Here is a 21,506-nt window from a genome sequence, read left to right on the forward strand (position 1 = left end):
AGTTATGAAGAATTATAAAGATGAAATATGGCCATGTTTTTCAGTTCTTTGAAAGAAAAGTGCAAGAGAAATACAGGGATCACTTCATACTAGTAATATGCAGTAGGAGTGAAAAGCAGTACAGTATCTCAAAAGCAGGTTGAAAATTTTTTCTAAATACTATACCTGTTTGGTTGGTTTTACTGGCCTGTGTCATTATGGTTGTATAACCAAATACCTTATATGCTCGAATACAGTTCGAGTTTTTATGATCAAATTTTTACACAAATAGGAAGGGGTCGAACTAAATAAACAATATTTTTGAGGGGTTAAAATTCATGCATTTCCGTGGGTCATTAAATGTGAACAATAGCTACCTGGTACATGCTGCTCATGGTAAGCTAACCTTACCAATAAGTTCCTTTAACCAGGGCTTACCTACTGTACCCATAAGTTCATTCTTTACATTGCTACATGAAGAGAACCTCATTCAATTTACATGCTGCTTTAAATCTACAAAAGCTGATACAAATGAAGATTTATAGATAATTTTCCTTTCGTTTGCATGTTTACATTGCTGGTGGCATTGTTGCCAAGTTAAGGCTTGTCACTGTAGCCACATCCCCCTCACTCTCTCCCTACCCAGCCTAGCTGTGACCTATGTTGTGGTTAATTTTCAACCAGTAATTTTGGGTAGAGATATGCAAGTTTCTTAAAAAAAAAAAAAAAAAAAAAAGTATAGTCTGCATTTACGCGGTTTTTGTTTACGCATTTGGTCATTTATGCGGTGCCTTGTCAGAATGTAAGTGCTTTAATTATACGGTAAGTTTGGTCATTTACGCGGAGAGCAGCTGGAGGTACAGACGCGCAGTGGCATTTTTTATTCACGCGGTCAATTCTCGACCATACGCGGGAAGCAGAGTGGATATGGATGCGCAGTATGTCGCTGTTGCGTTATCGCTGACGTTATATGACATATCGGACTGTGATTGGGTCACGCATCCTTACCTCCCTCCGCCGCTAGCTGTGAGTGGTCTAATGTAATATGACGTGGCCTGGCACGGGAGGGAAGCTACTGACCCAGCAGCGTCAGTCTCATTGTTCTCAGTCACCGCGTATACTGTTCTCTCTTGTGCTCGCTAATCTGTTCAACAATGGCATCCGCTGGACCCCCACCACCCCAGAAAAACCTTGCATTACCTGGATCCAGCCGCCCCAAGCCCAAGAAGATATGACGTGCCCTAAGTTATGAAGTTAAGTACAAGATCGTGCAAGATTTAGAGAAAGGAACGAGACAAGTTGATTTGGCGCGCCAGCATGGCGTGAACGAATCTACGATCCGGACGATCAAGAAGGATGCTGCCAAGATTAAAGAACACATGAGCATCACAAAGTCTGCAGGTGCTTCAATGGTGAAGTACTGTCAGAATAAGGTGCTGCTCAAGACTGAGAACTTACTGGTGAGCTACTTAATTCGTCAGGCAAGACGGAACATGGCGGTCGACATGCGGGCAGTGCAGGACTACGCTCGTGAACTGTACTCATCAGTGGCGCGCAAGATGGGAATTGCAGAGCCCAAACCCTTCACTGCTTCCTCTGAGTGGCTGCAAGGGTTTAAGAAAAGGAACAAGATTACCAACATTAACATTGTTGGTGAAGGAGCCAGTGCTGACCGTGCTGCCGCCATGGATTTTCCTCCATTCTTACGAGAAGTTATGGAGGAAGGACAGTACACCAATAACCAGGTGTTCAACATGGATGAATCCGGTCTGTTTTGGAAAAAATTACCTTCCAAGACCTTCGTTGTCCAGTCTGCCAGCAAGTGTCAGGGCCGGAAATTGCAGGAGCGCATCACCATCCAGTTTACCACCAATGCCTCTGGTACCTGTAAGCTCAAGTTGTCGGTGATCCACACAGCCCACAAGCCGCACGCCTACAAGAACATGGACATGACCAAGCTAAATGTCCACTGGCTAACCTCCCATAAGGTGTGGATGTTCACTGGTCTGTCCCTCTCCTGGTTTGATGACTGTTTCGTTCCAGACATGAAGAAATTCTGAGCGCAAAATAATGTGCCATTCAACATTTTGTTGCTGCCTGACAACGCACCAGGACACTCGCCCCTACTGTTGGATCGTCACCCCAGTGTAAAAGTGGTCTTCCTTCCTCCCAACACTACGTCGTTAATCCAGCCCATGGATCAGGAGTTGATATGCAACGTTAAGGCTGCATTCTCTGCAAAGAAATTTAAGCTCCTGAACGACTGTACCAACACCAAGGATGAGTTGCGTAACCTTCTGAGTGGCAAAGATAATGAGAGCGATGACAACGAGGATGCAGAACAAGAGTTGGCGGAGCATGAAGTGCGAGTTAAACAGTTTTGGAAAATGTTTAACGTAAAGAAAGCTGTTGATTTCTTGGTGGAGGCATGGGGGCAGCTGTCTGTGGCAACGATTCGTCACACGTGGCGGCATGTGTTGCAGAGTATCCCAGGTTGGAAGCAGAGTCAACCTGTGGCTGATGAGGTTCAGTCTGTTGCAGTGGCAGTGGACCTTGCAAGAGAAGCTGCACAGAGTGTTACAGCTGCAGGCTTCACCGAGACCACCAACGACGACATCATGGAGGTTATCAGGGATCCTGAGGTGACTGCCGACGAGATGTTGGAAGACGATGACATCATTGAGGGGGCAGGTGGTGCGGCAGCAAGAGAACAGAAGTTAACTCATGGTGATGTAAAGGATGCCATCGAGTTTGCCGAGAAACTAAAGCTCACCCTTTCAAAAGACCATGTCAATCACTGGTATGAAGTCTTCAATAACCTTCTAGACCAAAGTATGGAGCAGTACATACAGATGTATCACGACCACATCAACACTAGCCGTCAGCGTAGCATCACTGACTTCTTCGCCCGCAACCCACCACAGCCAGCCCAAGCCAGTGATAGTGACAGTGATGATGACTTTGAGGGGTTTGTCAGGGAGGCCCTGACAACTATGGTGGATAGTGATGGTGATTCACCTGAGGGCCAGTAATCTGCCCTCGGCCTCGGAATTAGCCACCATCCTCGTATGCCGACCCATCTCTTCTACTAACGTAAGTGTTAAACCTTGATTTTCTTTTACCTGGTACAGTATATTATTCTCTTATTGATATTTCTCTTTTATATTATGTGTGTGTACATACCATCATAAAATTAAGATACTATTTTTACTACAACGTACGTATTGTGTCGGAAAAAGTGGAGTTTGGGGGTCGGCCCAATTTCTATTTCAATTAATCCCATATGTTGTTATTTCATTTACGCGTTTCTGGTTTTACGCAGTACTCCACGGGTTCAATTGACCGCGTAAATGCAGACTATACTGTATATATATACAGTTCCTCCCCGACTTACGACCTACTTGACTTACGGCCTACTCGACTTACGACCACCCGCACTTACGACCTGCCTCAGTCGTACCAAAATTTTGTCAAATTACGTATTTTCGAGTTCTAACTTCAGTATACAGACAAAATTTTTGTTTGTAATTCACTTTAAAATGGTTGGCAAGCTTAAAAGTGAGAGTTTTGTGGTGCTGAGAAGAAAAAGAGACACCCATTTTAGATTTTCTATGTATTATTTAAGCATTTTCGACTTACGACCTGGATTTGGGTCCCTAACCTAATCGTAAGTTGGGGAGGAACTGTATTCGGTTACATGCACACACACTCTTACATACAAATTTTGCAAGAAAAAATAAAAGAAACAATTATCATGAGGTCAAAAACATTTTTTCAAGCGCAGAGTTAGCATGCTAAGCAGGAAGGGGAGTCAGTGGAGTGTGGGATCTCAGCTGAGCTGTCTCCTGAGTCCCATGTGTAGTGACACGATTGACAAATACTGTGCTTTGTTGTCCAGCAGCCAAAAGCAATGCAGTATTCTTTATTATTGGTATTTTTAATTATTCTTCACATTTACTGGTACAGTGTATATTATTTTCTTATTCCTCAGTTAAATATCTTATTCTTAAAACATTTTGATAATACCTACTACCATAATGTGAATCATCACAGCATTAGATAAATTGTGCCAGTAAGAAAAATATTAAAATTTTAGTTCCTTTATTAAAGTTTATTTATATGATAATAATATCCTTAGAAATTAACATTAATTGGGTATCGTTATAAAGGCATATACTGTACCAGCATTATCATACTGTACACATCCCACAGCACTGAGGGGAGGCAGTGTCCCAGCTTAGGACTGTACAGTACAGTACAGGTACTGAGACTTTGACAGTACTGTACTGTATGTACACTAAATTGTATGGTATTATATTTTATTTCTTTATGTTTTCATCATTGCTGTTTATATGCTTTCGGTATTGCTGTTTATATGCCAACAATTTTAAGTTTTGATATTACAGTGTACAGTTACAGCTACTTTTAGGGGTGAATCTAACAAAATTTACAAATAGGAGTTGGTAACTTGGCAGAAATTCAGTTTCAGAGTTGGTATCACTGTTCATAATGTCATCTGTTTGGTGGAGGTCATGACCAATATGCACTGGTGTGAAACTAGTGTCTTGCTAAACAATACATCCAAATAATCAGGGTAAAACTATATGAGAATGATTTATAGATGAGTATATACAATAGTTCAGTGATGAAGGCCACTAGTAACTTATGAAGGTGCACGGATTATTGTCTCTATCATATATTTGTATTTTTTTTTTTAAATTGGGTGAATTCTACTTGAATTTGTTATTGTTAGTACAGTATTACTGGGCAGGAAAAAATTTCAAAGCTGGATGTTTCAAAAAATGTTGAAGGTCACTGGTGTTCAAGTACAGTCATGCGCCGGTTAATGTCCTAGATACGTTCTTGGAAACGTGACGTTAACCGAAGTGGACATTGTCCGATCATCACAAACTTTGTCTTTATACTTACGTGTATGTGAAATACTATATACATACATATACACTCTTACTCTTAAATCACTACTGTAATGTGATACAGGTGATAAATTTTTATCTCTTGTGCAAAATACATGATGTTTATATTAAAATTATTCACTGTCTTACAAGGACTCCAGCAATGCTGGGCAGATGGGGGAGAGGGAGCGAGCGTGGGGAGGAGGGGAGCAGGAGTTGAGGTGGTACGTTGGATAGTTGGCACCGTCCCAAGGTCTAATGCATGTTTATTTGTCAATTCTTAAGTGACTAAGCTTCTCTCTTATAAAAAGCCAGTGAAATGACCTGGGTGAATATAATTTACATTGCTGGGATTCTTGTAAGATGGTGATTATTTTAAATATAAACGTGCTATAATTTGCACTAGACATAACAATTTTAGGACTGTAATCAAATTAGTACATGTGCACTCCAGCTTTGCACTAAGGTCATTTATTTCTTTTACGTTTCTTTTAATATGGTGTGTGCATGTAAATGGATGAAAATAAATGAAGAAATTTATGTAAATCTACCCAAAAATACAGTTGAAAAACTTTATATTATAAAATGTACACTAATGTACTACAATTTTTATCTCTTGAGCAAAATATATGACGTTTATATTCAAATGAAATCTCTTTCTTGCAAGGATTTCAGCAATGCAAATTATATTCTCCTATAGTCTGAGATATTATATGAAAAACTTAAGGCCTAAAACCCCCCACACTCCCTCGCGTAAGGGGGGGGGGGAGGTGAGCGGGAGGTGAGGCAATATGATTTGACAGTTGGCGCTGAAGGCCTGCGTGTTTATTTATCATTCCTTAAGAGTGACTAAGCTCTTCTCATAATTTGCCACCCAAACGACCTGGGTGAATATAACTTACATTGCTGGGATTCTTGTAAGATAAGTGATTTATTTGAATACCTGTATAAACAAGCTATATTTGCAATAGACATAACAATTTTAGTACCGTAATCATTTAGTACATGTACAGTACAGGTTTGCACTTAGGTCCATTGTTAACCGAGGGACCACTGTATTGCAGTGTACTTGTACTGTACAATATTGACTAAATTCACTTGATAACGTACACAACTAATGGTTGGTAAAACTTGTGAAGTAAGTTAGTGTCAAGTCTGTCAGTATGAGTGGCATGTGTGAGTGCTTGTGTCCCCCATCATAGGAGTCCGTTTTCTCTTGCTTCAGGACGCCTGAGTCCTCCGTTTTCTAGCTATATTAGAGTGCACCAGAGATTTCGTTATTCCTTAGTAATGACACAGAATTTGAAATTGCAACCCCAATTGCAACTGGGGTTGCAATTGTTGAGGCAACTAGATATGTCTGATTACAGCAAATGTGTTATTGTCAATTTGTAGGTGAAAGATTTTATCCTCAATAGATGTAGGTTAACATTACACCTGGAGGCAAATGGCTACTAAAGCCTAAGGAAGGAAAGGATATTCCTTTAACACATAATATCTGGCCAGTATGGGAAGGATCACCATGTCTCTGTCAGGGGGTCGTGGAGTGGTGGTCCAGCAGGCGTCACGGAAGTTATTTTTGGGGGGGGCACGGACTTAAATGCGATCGGACTTTGTTCGGTTGGACGTTAACCGGCGCATGACTGTACTAATAGTTAGTTACTTAAAGGAATTAATAGCTTAAATCAATACTGAACATTTGTTACACTTTAAAATATATTCGTAATATAGCAGCCACTCGCTTTTTTCCTTAATTACTGAGGACACCAACTTTTAAGATAAACTTATTAGTATTTGATTAAAGGGTAAGCAATAAAAATATTGTTTTAAAAGACTTGCATTTGACCAAAAAACAGTGTAATAATAACCTTAAGCTTGTGCTCCTTCCTGTTGATAATGACAGCTGTGATCTGCTGGTCCATGAACAGAAGAATACAGGCTAGTAGGGCTGGAACCAGAGCTACTATAGATGACCACCACGGGTTACCTGGAAACATGGAATAAATTTAGTATTTCTCTTCGATGAAAGGCATTAAAATGCAGAGCAAAGGCTTAGTCTTCAATGTTCTGTAGCCTCTTTGAGGCCCTCTTTTATTTTTATTTTATTTTTTAATACTGTCTTCTGTGATATCTTTATCAGTAGTATGCCTTGTTTTTATTATGATAATTATAATTTCATACCAATCACAAATACTTATCAACAGTTTGACTTAAATTTTATTATTTGCTTCGTCACAAAATATTGCCAATTAAACATCAGTTCCCTAATTTCTATACTTGGCAAGTGACCTTAGGCTTTGTAACCTCAAAATGGTACATTCACCTCTGTGAGTGGCAACAATAAAAGTCTGTTCTACATTTTTACATCCATTAGGCATTAGCAAATTACTTAGCCAAAATGTGCTTTCATCATCCAGTTTTCAATTTCATTCACCAGTTACTTTCACTATTTTGCATTGTATATTTTTTAAATTTCAAGAATATACTCTTATAATGTATATAATATTTTTGTAAATAAAGCCATTCCTTCATTCTTTATTTCTGAAATAAAATTTCTTAAATACAGTACTGTACCTGGCATATTTTAACATAAAAAGTATACAGCTAGAACTGATTTTCATGCATCCTCTTAAGAAAACTGTATAAACAGCAATGACAAACAAATGAATGACCTTGATGATGGTGCCTCACCGATCCATCCAAAACTGTATTACTGTACAGGTATACCTCTCTATACGTTACCTTGTTATATGTCGATTCATTTCTATGTTGTTGATGAAATAGGAGAAAAAATATTTCTACCCAAATTAAAAAAACAATCTACCAATTGCTGCCATATTCGATTGAGCTTGTTTTTTTAGAGCAAGTTAAAATCTTGTCAAAACCCTATAAAAAGGAATGGGAACACTGCAAGTTATATTTGTGCCTCTGGTAAATACAAAATTACTCTAGAGTGTGAACTACAGTACATATCCAGTATTAAGGCATTTGGATGTTGCCAAAGTGCTTGGTCTACCCAGATGAGAAAAATTGGTGAGAAAGGAGACAAAATAATTCATTGTAAAAGTGGACTTAAGGGAAATATGGAAAGGATTCTAAATATTATAAATGTCCATTTTTTTATGAAGAGGGAGGCAATTCTGCAGCTTTGTCTCAGTAACTCCACCACTACCCACCCCAACCAGCCTCTATATGCAGTCTCCCCAACTATCTCAGGTACATTTCATCTTATTGTCATATTTTATATCTAAATATTCATCATAACTCCTACTAATATCGTTAGGTGTATGGTAAACTTATGTTCACTAAATGTTGTTTCACTTAATGTTGCACTTTTCAGGAAAGCATGGAACAACGGATAACAAAGTATACCCGTACTAGATATACTGATAAAATTTAGGTTAACACATACACATTCATTCTGGGTGAAAATACTTCTTGGCTAAAACTGGCTGTGGGATCAAAAATCTACTGTTCTGAATTTGCAATGAATGCTTACCACTGAAGGGCGGGATAACCCATCCACGGCCTTCCCATGTAGGTTTGAATTGTCCGGGAACATCCAGTTTTGGTGTGTGAATACCAAGAGCGAAGTCCATTCCAGACATGGCAACAATAGCGATAATAACAGCAAAATCACTGATGAACTGACGAACCTGTAAATATTATTTTACATTTTACACGCTTTCTTTGAAACAAATTCTGAATTCAGTACATACAAACAATAATTTTTATACCTTAAAATTTCTATGTGTATTGATGTTTTCGTTATAATCTGTCTACAAAGATGGTAAAAAAAAAAAAGATTAAGGCAACATTAATAGTAAAATCAATACAACCTGAAATAGACAAAGTTTGTGGGTATACTGGCACCCAACACTTGTTCACATGCCAACACAAACTTGTTTTTCCTAGTTTAAGAGCTTCAGAATTATCTGACCTACCATTTAAAATTCACTATAACTAACATATTTTTTAATCTAATGAAAGCCACTTCTCACTATGTTACATTGTTGCCAGAATTAAAACAAAACAGACCCTCCCTGAAACACTGTTAGTCATTCAACTTCGATGTCTTAACAGCTTCTGCAAAAACAAAACCCTTAGATTCCAAACTGATTTATTTGTCATGCCAGAGTCATCTTTGATTTTGTAATAATAAGCTCACCTTAGATGGGAAGAATGTAGCAGTTTTGAAGTCCTTTAGGTAGATGGAGATAACGAAGGTACCAAAGAAGAGAATCAGACTGAGCAGGAACACATCAGCATAATAGTGTGCACATTCTGGTCCATCTCCCACCATTGTACCATTATATAACTGTAAGAAAATAAACACAAACCTCACACACTTTATATAAATCTACTGTTTGATTGATCAGTCCATCAAAATGTGAAGAGAGCAGAAAAGAACATTATACCATTCCTGTATAATTTCACAAAGCAAATTTATGATAAAAAATACACAACTACTAACTCGTGTACAGTCCTCCCCAGAGATGCTAGTCCAGTCAGTTGAGTTTGACATCTCCTCTGTTTCATTCAGTGGGACACACTCACAAAATTTCGGACCATCAACTAACGTCTCCATGGGATACTTGTGGCCAATCTTCAATACTTTCTCAACAGCCTGTATAAGAAAAATAAAGGATAAATTATGAGAATGGAATAATCATAATCAATATTTATTTCTGCAGGAATCCTGTGGTGTCATATTTAAAGTAGGGAATTAATAGAGCTTCCAAGAGGTGGAGTTACAAGGTTTTACTATAAAGTATATGTTTTCTAGTGATATTTTTGGATGGTCTTGCAATGTAACCCGAAATCTTTAACATAAGTATTGTGTTAATAACTGTCACAATTTATGCCTTTTGAGAGGAGTTTCATGACAAAACTTAGAGAAAGGTGCGGATTAAAAGAATAATTTTTATCCCTTGATTACCATAATGAATTGGGAGATGTTCCTTGGGGGGATTCAATATCATCACCACCACAGTTTTACGGCCATTTTCCATGGTTGTGTGGATTAGCCGTTATTACCTGATGACATGGTGTCCCAGCTGCCATCAGGTAAATTTGAAGGAAGTTTTATGGCTGGATGCCTTTCCTATTGCCACTATGAAATAAAATGACACTTTGCAACACAACCTAAATAACTGTATGCATAAAAATTAATAAAAGCAGAATATACATAGATACATCGGCAACAATTCAATGAAAAATGTAGCTTCAATTTGTTAAATAGTCATCATATTCAACTGAGATAGTCCTAAACTAAGCTCAAACGTTCTAAAGAGCCCTGGCCTTGATAGTGTCCATCCCAGAAGGTTTAGAAAGTTGTGCAACAATTTTGCATAGCCCCTTAAAATCCTTTTTTTTTTTGCAGATGCATATACAGTGATCCCTCGGTTAACGAAATTTCGGTTAACGAATTACCTTCCATAAGAATATTCAATTCGGTTAACGAATTCCTTACGAATTTTTCCCAGCATGTTTTCGCCTGCTTTCGTCTGCTCACCAGCTGTAGTATTAGTCCGCCAATAAAGTAATCGGTTTTAGGGCTTAAATTCGTTACCATTTGAGTAAATATCAAAAAGGTTGCACTATTCAATAATTTTCCAAGTCTTCTATTAACATTTTTAGTCATTTTAACAATTATTTAACATAATTGAAGTACAGGGAACTGGTTTTTAGTGCGCCAAACAGCCACTTGACTCACCCAGAATGGCGTCAGTTTGTGTCTCTGCTCAGTGGAGGAAGCACCTTGCTTGAGACTCTCTTGAACATAAACTATTTTTACGTTTTTACAGTATAATTATTGGTCATTCTGAAATTTATTTTACATATTGACAATATATAATGCAGTGCAGTGTTGATTTAAAGAAAATAATCTTGAATTACACCAAGTGAACTTAAAATTTTATGGGTGATATGTCAGCATGAAGCATGGGGTGACTTCACTTCCACCCCACTGCCTTCTCTTCTCCCTTCTCCTCCACCCCCACTTCTAATTCCCATTATCATCATCAACCAGGAGCCTTCTACATGCACACCTCAAAGTAAGTGTACTTTACTGCAATTATTTTTAGTTTGTATGTAACTTTCAGTGAGCTGGAACCAATTACAGTACCCAAAATCCCATTGAAACAATGGTTTCGGTTAACGAACGACCTTCTGGAACGAATTGTGTTCGTTAACCGAGGGACCACTGTACAATAGGGTCGGGATATATAGCAATTTCTTATAACTATTTTTTTAAAATCGCGACTACCAAAATTATCAACATTTTCCAATATACACGTACAGTCTCTCCCCGACTTATGACGGGGTCAGGGACCCAAATCCAGGTCGTAAGTCGAAAATGCGAAAATAATACATAGAAAATCTAAAATGGGTGTCTCTTTTTCTTCTCAGCACCACAAAACTTTCACTTTTAAGCTTGCCAACCATTTTAAAGGGAATTACAAAATTTTTTTTGTCAGTACACAGCGCAATCACTAATGTCGGGACTCGAAAATACGTAACTTGAAATTTTTTGGGTAAGACTGGGGCGGTCGTTTGTCCGGGTGGTCGTAAGTCGAGTAGGTCGTAAGTTGAGGAGTAGCTGTATAGCGATAAATTTATTTATTTCACGAGGGAAATCGGGCAGAAAATATTTCAAATGTACCGCCATGACAAACAAATGTGTTATTTGCTCACCAGAGGCGCCACCGTGGCTGCTCACCCACGCATTCACGCTTGCCCGCTCAGTCTTTCTGAGCGAGTGACTAGTAAGCAGCCGACTCTCCTGCAGACTAAGATTTCTAAGGTGAGTGTAAATGGGATGCTAGTGACGTGAAAAGTGAAGAGAAGAGAATGGAAAAAATTTAATACAGTACTGTAACTAACATTTTTGGTTTGTTCGTTTATATAGGTGAGGGATTGTCAAGTGAGAGTGGCAGTGTGGTGTCTGCTGCCGAGCTGCTGAGTCTGGTGCAGATTCCAATTTCTAAAGCGAGTGTAAATGGGTTGCTAGTGACTTGAAAAGTGAAGTGAAGAGAATGGAAAGCTTAATGGAAAAGATTTAATATTGTAACTAATATTTTTGGTTTGTTCGTTTATGTACTGTAGGTGTGGGATTGTCAAGTGAGGGTGGCAGTGTGGCGTCTGCTGCCGAGTCTGGTGTTCCCGGGATGGTGAGTCAGCTGCCGAATCTGGTGTTCCTTGATATTGAGATGGAAACAGCCTGTTGTTCCCGAGTCTAGTGTTCATTGGTGCTTAGTTAGTAAGAAAATAAACTCATTAAGTCAAGTTTAGTCACTTTTGTTGGCCTTCAGAACCTAACCCTATTTTCCCCACTGATTACATGTACAGGTACTCCCGACTTACAACCTACTCGACCTACGTCCACCCGCACTTACGACCTACTCTGACCGTAACGACCGTCCGCACATACGACCGCGCAGTCGGGACCAAATTTTTTTCAAATGACGCGTGCGTTTTCTATGCCGAAACGTTTCCGTCCTGGACGAGACCGTGGCTTGGGTCACCGCGTGGGTACAGCTCCCACTCAGTAGAGCACTTATTTGTTGTTTGGCTGTCGTATCCTATACTGATCGCGCTGTGTACTTACGTTATCGTATTTAATTGACTTTATAATGACTGGAAAGCATACAAGTGAGAGTGCTGGTGGTGCTCAGAAGAAAAGGAGACAGTCAATTACTTTTGAGATGAAAATAAGATAATAATGCAGTATGAGAATGGAAAAACTGTAGCAACAATTTCATGCAACCTAGGCTTCTCGCACTCAATCATATCCACTATTCTGAAGGACAAGGAACGTATTCATGATGTAGTGAAAGGATCAACACCTATAAAGGGAACTATAATTACGAAGAAAAGACAAGGTCCCATTCACGATATGGAAAAATTATTGGTGATATGGATAGAAGACCAAATACAGAAGCGTGTACCCTTAAGCCTTCTAACCTTACAGGCTAAGGCAAGAAGACTGTTCCAAAGCCTGAAGGAGCAGGCAGGAGATGAGTGCGAACAAACCTTCACAGCAAGTCATGGGTGGTTTAACAGATTTAAGAACCGCTACAGTTTACATTATGTTTAGGTGAGTGGAGAGGCAGCTAGTGCTGATGCTGGTGCTGCCGAAGCTTTTAAGGAGGAGCTAGATCGTGTGATTGTGGAAGGAAATTATTTGCCAGAGCAAATATTCAATGTGGATGAAACTGGATTATTGTGGAAGCGCATGCCTGAGTGGACATACATCCACAAAGAGGCGAAAACAATGCCAGGATTCAAGGCATTCAAGGACAGAATTACACTTCTGTTGGGGGGAATGTTGCTGGTTTCAAGATAAAGCCCTTCATGATCTATCATTCAGAGAACCCTAGGGCTTTTAAACATGTCAGCAAGCACACACTGCCAGTGTTTTATCGCAGTAACAAGAGAGCCTGGATGATTATTGTACTGTTTGAGGATTGGTTCTTGAATTGTTTCATTCCTCGAGCCAAGGAGTATTGTCTGCAACAACGGATTCCATTCAAGATTTTGCTGATTTTAGATAATGCTCCGGGACACCCACCACACCTGGACGACATGCACCCTGATGTTAAGGTAGTGTACATTCCACCTAACACTACCTCTGTCATCCAACCCATGGATCAAGGTGCTATTGCTACCTTTAAAGCAAATTATTTACGTACGACCTTCGCTCAGGCTGTTGCTGCTACTGAAGGTGAGAAAACGCTCAGAGAGTTTTGGAAGGAGTACAACGTCTTGTCATGTATAAAGAACATTATTGCAGCATGGGATCAGGTTACAAAACAGTGCATGAATGGAATATGGAAGAAAACACTGAAAAGATATGTGAACAGTTTCAGAGGATTTAATGAAAATTAAGTTATTTCTGAGATTAGTAGTAACAAGATAGTGGAGTTAAGTAAACAGCTTCAGTTAGAAATTGATAATGAAGATGTTGAACAGTTGGTTGAAAGTGTAGTAGAAGAGCTAAGTAATGAAGATCTTATAGAACTGGAAGCACACAAAAATGCAGAGGAAGAAGCGAGTCTAAATGTAGAAGAAGGACCTGCACCCCCCCAAAAAATTTTCAGTGAAGCAAATGGCAGAGGCATTTGCTACAATTAATAAGGGGATGCAAATGTTTGATGGAATGGATCAAAATTATGAGCATTTTGCAAAAGTTGACAGAATAGTCCAAGATGCACTTGTTTGCTACAGGGAAATTTACAACGAAAAGTAAAAGCAATTGGACATCTATTTTAAGAAGTCCCCCATTGCTGTCTCCTCACGCCCCACCAGTGCTGCCTCTTCACTCCCTAAAGATGATCCAATACCTTCAACCAGCAAGTTTACCCTGTAAATAAACCAGTCTGAAGAAAGTGACATTGATGACCCACCCAGCCCTGTCTCCTCCTCTGCTTCATCCATTTAATATAGTCTCCATGTATCCTGTAAATAGAAAATTATGGGGGCCCCGTGTGCATTCAGCTGATTACATTAAAGGTAAGTTCTCAGTCACACTGTATCCATTCCTCATTATTTATTACTTTTACTGTACTGTATTTCATTGTAGATTTTTTTTTTACGTCTGACTTACGACCATTCCGACTTACGACCTGGATTTGGGTCCCCAACCCCGTCGTAAGTCGGGGAGTACCTTTAATTATATATCGCAATTTAGTATATAGCGAACATCGTTGGATCCTATCTCGCGATATATCCCGACCCTACTGTACACCGTATGCACAATAGGTTCCCAGTGACTGGAAAATGGTAGATGTGAGTCTTACTGTATATGTAAACAGGGCAATCACCAGTGCACAAACAATTACAGGTTATCAATACCAATCATACTTTTCCCAGCCTCAATGCTCATTTCAATTGCTGGTCACTTTACTGATATCTCTACATAGGGTAAATTGCTTGCAAATGCAAGAAATTTCTGGAGAGTCCTGTCAGAGCATTGAGCTGGATACAGAAGATTCGTCTGGCTTATAAAATACTCTTTTTATAATATTATGATGCCTGACAATCTGATTGGAACATATGTATCCATCATTCTCTTTATAAATTAAAATGGGTACGTACATGAGGACTAAATTCTAGTACAAATTCACTAGTATTGCTTTAGTGATGAATATAACAAGATTAACAACAGAATCTTACCTTGTATATAAAAATGAAAGCAATCAAGGTAGCAAAGTTTTCCTCTGTGAAACGAGTAATATAGCACACCATTGCTGAGGCATCTATAGCCACTAGGATGAGCAGAATGAGCCCAGCCCATAGACCAATCCACAAGCGGAATGAGAGGTAATCCCACTCTATTGTTCTGAAAGGACAAGTTTGCGATCAATACAAATACTGTACACAGTACAGTGCCTGTAACACTTGACAAGAATGAAAAATTCTATAAAAGTTAGTTAAAAATAGGTAAATCACTTAATCATGTTGTAATTACTTATACTATATGAGGAGCCGAGTGCGACAAGGGGTCAAGAGCTAAAAATCACAATCAAGAAAAACGCTCTTAAAGTTTAGAAAAATTCAAAATGACGTAACTTTTGAACCAAAGAAGATATTGAGCTCATTAGTGGCAGAGTGTAGAGCTCTTAAAGCTGGTTTTGCAGATACTAAAGTCATATAAAATGAAAGGATTGTTTATAGTAAAAATTACATTGTTTTTGATGGGTAGTGTTTGCAATTTCATTAATATGCATTGTTGAGGTATAATTTTCATTACATGAAGCAATAATTAATGTATTTAGACCACACCAGAAGGTCAAAGGTCATCAATGGCCCTCACTCCCTCCTTTCTGCCAATTGAAAAAAAAAAAGCTCAAGTTTTATTACATAGCAATCTTATGACTTTTTTGTAGAAACATGGACTCCCATTAGCCAAGAAACCAGAAAATAGTGAGTTGCTATGAGCGAGAAAGAGTACGATTGGGGACAGCAGGCACTTGTCCTTCTTACCCCACCTCTTGGCACAGATCATGTGCTGTAGAGATGCTTTTACCTACCTTCACTAATATGGCTCTCAGCCTTACAAATATTGTGCTACTGGGGCAGTTTGTTTTTCTGAAGATAGAGGAAAGGTTGGGGAGTACAGATAATACTATAACTCAATTTTGGGGGAATGGCGCTTGGCTCCTTGTCGCCTCATATTATATATGATGTTCTTCCTATGTTGATATTCTCATAAGTGGCAATAATATAGTGAAATAAAATAAAAGTTACTTACTTGCAGAAGTCATATAAAATTGTTTCAAATACCAAAACAGGTCCTGTTGAACCCAAGATAGTTAGAGGTTGGCCAGAGAAAAATCCATATGCCACTCCACAAATCAAGCCAGCAACAAGGGACTCCAAAGCAGCGATGCGATTTTCTGTGGCCTCCCCAAGAAGACCTCCAAAGGTAATGATGGGAGTTAGGCAAGCAAAGTAGATGAAAATGAAGGAGGCTATGGACTGTATGGAGAAACCATCCTTAAAATCACTCAGGTACCATGGTTTTTTTCGTTTAATGTCATTCAAAAAGCCGCCAAATAATCGTCCAGTGCGAGTGAGACCAGCATCCTCTCGCATCTTTCGCTCCTCCTCTTCCTCGTCTATCACTACTATTGGTTCAGTCTTCTTATGTTTACGAGTGTGTTGAGACGGAATGGCAGCAGGAGGTTCAATCCTAAGAAAGAGAATTACAGGTATTGCATATTAAATGGTCAAACCTAGTAAACTACACAGACACACGTGCACATGCATGCACACGCACATGCATACACACACACAAACACAATATTAACTCTCTATACCGAAATAATAGGCGAGTAGCCAGTTCGGTATAGGGAGTGTTTCGGTACACTGTACTGTACAGGCAATCAGAATAAATTGTACAACACAAACCATAACACACATTTCCAGCCAGTTGTGGCCTGTGAGATGCTATGCATGTTGCCAATATTACAGTGATCCCTCGGTTAACGAGCGCCTCGGTTAACGAGTTACCTTCCATAAGATTCTTGACTTCGGTTAACGAGCAATCCCTCGATTAACGAGTTTTTTTTACGAGACGACCTCAACATGTTTTCGCTTGCATTTGGCGGCCCACCAGCTGTAGTATTAGTCCGCCAATACAGTAATCGGTTCTAGGGCTTAAATTCCTTACTATTTTAGTAAATATCAAGAAGTTTATACTATTCAATAATTTTTAAAGTTTTATATTAAATCTTTTAGTCATTTTAACAATTATTGAACATAATTGAAGTACAGTATAGGAAGCTAGTTTTTTGCGCACTAAACACCCTGTCAACACACCATACAGGCGTCAGTCTCTGTGTCTTTTCAGTGGAGGTAACATCTTGCTTCAGATTCTCCAACTAAATGCTTTTTGCTGTTTCCAAGCAAATTAATGGTCATTTTGAAATTTATTTTACATATTGACAATATATAATGCAGTGCTGTGTTAATTTAAAGAAAATATTCTTTATTTACAGCTATTAAACTTAAAATATCACGTGTTGAGATTGTTTGAATGCAGCATGGGTCCCAAGAGATCAAGAAAAACGATTTCAATCCAAGTTAAGCAGGAAATTATAAAAAAAAACAAGAAGAAGGCATTAGAACAAATGTGCTATGCAAAGAATATGGCATGTCGACATCAACTGTGTCGACAATTCTTGCACAGAAAGAAAAATTTAAAGAAGTGAAAGTGAGAGATAAATCTACCAGAGTGTTTAAAAGTAGATCCCTAATTGCAGAAACAGAGAGGTTACTTCTCATCTGGATTAGGGAAAAACAGATGATAGGTGATTCAGTTTCTACTGAATTTATTTGTGAAAGAGCCAGGGAGATTTACGAACATTTAAAGACAGATCAACCTGGTTCTTCAGGCACAGAATTTAAAGATTTTAGGGCCAGCAAAGGCTGGTTCGAAAAATTTAAGAAAAGAAGTGACATATTCAGTGTAGTTAGGCATGGTGAGGCTGCTAGTGCTGATAAGGAAGGGGCAGCAAAGTTTTTAGTGGAGTTTAAAGAACTGATGGATGAAGAAAATTATCTTCCACAGCAAGTGTTCAATGTGGACGAAACTGGGCTGTTTTGGAAAAAGATGCCCAAAAGAACATTCATCACCAGAGATGAAGCCTCTTTACCTGGGCATAAGCCCATGAAAGACCGTCTCACTCTATTGCTTGGTGCCAATGCTTCAGGGGATTTCCGACTGAAGCCTATGCTTGTCTACCACTCTGAGAACCCCAGGGTGTTCAAGCAACGGAAAGTGGTAAGAGGAAAGCTTGAAATTTATTGGAAGTCCAACCGTAAGGCATGGGTGACAAGACAGCTCTTTAATGAATGGGCTGTTGAGGTGTTTTGCCCTTCTGTGAAGAGCTACCTAACCACCAATAAACTCCCTTTAAAGGCTCTTCTCCTCATGGATAATGCACCTGGTCATGACCCTCAACTTGCCAGAACTTTGGAGTCTCAATTTGACTTTGTGAAAGCGTTGTTTTTGCCTCCCAACACTACATCAATCATACAGCCAATGGACCAGAATGTGATCAGCAACTTCAAGAAGTTGTACATGAAGAAAATGTTCAGGAGGTGTCATCAGGCAACTTCCACTGATCCTGAATTAACACTGGCACAGTTCTGGATGACACAGTTTAACATCCTGGAGGCTGTAAAATTGATTGTGTCCTCATGGCAAGAAGTCTCCACTAGATCCTTCAATTCTTCATGAAAAGCACTGTGGCCATCAGTAGTCCATGATTTTGAGGGATTTGAGGAAGAAGCAGAGTTGCACCAGGAGATTGTGTCCATTGGTCAGTCATTTGGTCTTGAAGTGGAGGAAGATGATGTGGAAGAGCTTGTGATGTCTCATGAGCAGGAACTTACTCCTGAAGACTTGAAGCAACTAGATGAGATGTTAGAGGCTGACAATGGTGAGGAGGAAAAGAAAGTGATGACCATATGTCAACTTCAGAGTTGAAAGATGTTATTTACCACTGGGAGAAGTTCAGGAAACTGGTTTCAAGGCACCCAGATGTGGAAAAATCTGAACTAACTTTGTGTCATGTTGAGGACACAGTGGTCTTCATCTTTAAACATGAGTTAATGATGAGGAGAGATGCCCCACAGACCAAAATTGACACTTTCTTTAGTAAAAGGCAGAGGGAACAAGATGCTAGCCCTCAGCCTTCCACTTCAAGATGGAGAGAGAATGTTCATGGTGGAGAATCTGTCAGTCCAGAGGTTCCTGACATTTTCATGGAAGGTGACTCACCTTCCAAGAAGCAGTAAAATGCTTCTCCTCCACCTCCACTTCCTTCTCTTCTCCCTTCTCCTCCTGTATCTCCCACTTCAAATTCACATCAGCATCATCATCCGGGACCCTTCCACATACACACCTCAAAGTAAGTGTACTTTACTACCTTTTTTGTTGAATTTAGGCAATTTTTGGTGAGCTGGAACCAATTACCCAAAAAACCCATTGAAACAATGGTTTCGGTTAACGAGTTTTTCGGTTAACGAGCAACCTTCTGGAACAAATTGTGCTCGTTAACCGAGGGACCACTGTACTTGTAATGAAACTATAAAAAATTTTGAAAATCATTTCAATACTGTACTCTATTGTGATGCATAAAGAAAATATAATACTGTATAAGGTTATAATATAAGAAAAATGAAGAGCATTGTGTTTATCCTGTGTGGGAGGTTGACGTATGTGTGGAGTCAGTAGGCGGTTTGTCAATAATGCGTCTGGCAACTTACCTAGTTAGGCTTATTTCAGTTTAATTAGGTGCATCTTGCATGCACCCTTTTTGTATATTTACTTTATCCTCTTTGCCTATGACTGTAAAGTTATATTTAATTAAATTTAAGCTTAACTTAAAATTTTTATTTTCTCTTATAACACCTGTATGAGTTGTTCCTGCACCTGCATGTTTCAATAAATAAGGTTTTAAAGGTTTAATGAATAAAAATAAAATAAAGACAGTTGATACACTGATGAAAAACACATATCTACCCGAAATTATGAATTAAAAAATAACCAAACATAGTTCACATCGGGATGTTTTTATTGTGATGAGTCTAACTTGGCAACAATGCCACCAGACGCAAATGAAAAAAACATTATCTATAAATCTTCATTTGCATCAGGTGTTTGCAGATTTAAAGTGGTATATATAGTGAAAGAGGTTCTGTTCTTCATGCAGCAACATAAAGAAAGAATCTAGGGGTATGGTAGTCATTCCCAAGATAGAGGAACTTACTACAATGGATAACCAACCATGAGCATGTATCAGGTAGCTATCACCACAGTAAATGACCCATGAAAATGCAAGAATGTTATTACCGTACATATCCAGAACTTATGATTACCTACTGTAATTCAGTACAGTATATACTGTATTTAACAATACCTACATTAAATGCACAAAATATTATTGTATTAATCCGTCTAACAGCCAGTAATGATGTTGGTCACACTGGAATAACCTGTTATAGTATCATCCTTCTTTCCTCACACAGCCAAACTGTGGAATGCTCTGCCTTCTTCTGTGTTTACATGCCCCTACAATGTCTCACTTCAAAAAGCTGGTTTTCCAGCATTTTTGGGGTGCAGATTAATATAATCTTTTTCTTTTCTATTTTTACTATTTTTCTGCCCCCCACCCCCCCTCCCGCCCTGTTGTGGGCCGATGACCTGTTTTTTTTACTAAAGTTTTTTTTTCTACTAAAGAATTTTTTTATTTTTACTACTCAAGTAATTTTTGTATACTGTCATCAGGTGAGTGAAGATTTTATTCCAGAAATAGTTTGAGCCACCAGCCCCTAAACTTGTTCTTTAAAACACACCTGATTGCTGGATCCCATTCTCCTGGTGGCAGGACAGTCACTGCATCTAGGAATTCATCCACACCAGCTAGGAGATGACTTCTATTTTTTGCCTTGTACGCTACATCATGAAACACTTCATCACTGAGAAGGGTGGCCATGGCACGACCAATTTCGTGGTATCTTGGGAGACCACCCTGTGGGTAGATTTATTTTTATGAAATAAATGTCATTCATTTTTTTAATGAAAAATATATTGTTTTTCTGCATCACAGAGCTAATTTCTGGAGTAATAAATTACAATGGGGTAATGTGAACAAAATGCACTAGATAATAAAACTATCAAAAATGGTAGAAAAATACAGGGAATCCACATTGAAATGAAACAACATTCTCATGTATAAATGTGCAAATGCTGAAACTTGCACAGTTACCACACCATACAGTATATCAAGGTTTGAGTGTTATGAGTGGCTGAACTGAAGTCACCTACCCTGGTGCAACGACAATTCCGGACACCATTGGGCAAGAAACCACCGACCCGAACAGACCTGTATGCACGGTTGAAGCAATATGAGGAGACTGGAGAGAAACACAGAACATCGGAGATTGCCAGACCTAACCCCGCTTGATTTTTTCTTTGGGGTTGTGTAAAGTCCAAAGTGTACTCCACAAAGGTGCGGGACATTGTTCCGCTGAAAGAGCGCATCAAAGTGGTGGTGGCATCCATAACCCCAAAGACGTTAAAAATATGTGTGGAGGGAAGTT

General features: G+C 39.0%; 1 protein-coding gene across 1 annotated transcript in view; it reads right to left on the reverse strand.

The window, feature by feature from the left end:
* The window catches only part of LOC121857503 (sodium bicarbonate cotransporter 3-like), a 104,089-nt gene that overhangs the window by 37,298 nt on the left and 45,285 nt on the right, over positions 1–21,506 (reverse strand). The window contains 7 exon segments of the mRNA XM_042353590.1: positions 6,761–6,879; positions 8,392–8,548; positions 9,061–9,210; positions 9,367–9,519; positions 15,069–15,234; positions 16,147–16,587; positions 20,760–20,935. Coding sequence (XP_042209524.1) covers positions 6,761–6,879; positions 8,392–8,548; positions 9,061–9,210; positions 9,367–9,519; positions 15,069–15,234; positions 16,147–16,587; positions 20,760–20,935 — 1,362 coding nt within the window.

The sequence above is a fragment of the Homarus americanus genome, unplaced genomic scaffold (assembly GCF_018991925.1).
Source record: "Homarus americanus isolate GMGI-L3 unplaced genomic scaffold, GMGI_Hamer_2.0 scaffold54347, whole genome shotgun sequence".
NCBI lineage: Eukaryota > Metazoa > Arthropoda > Malacostraca > Decapoda > Nephropidae > Homarus > Homarus americanus.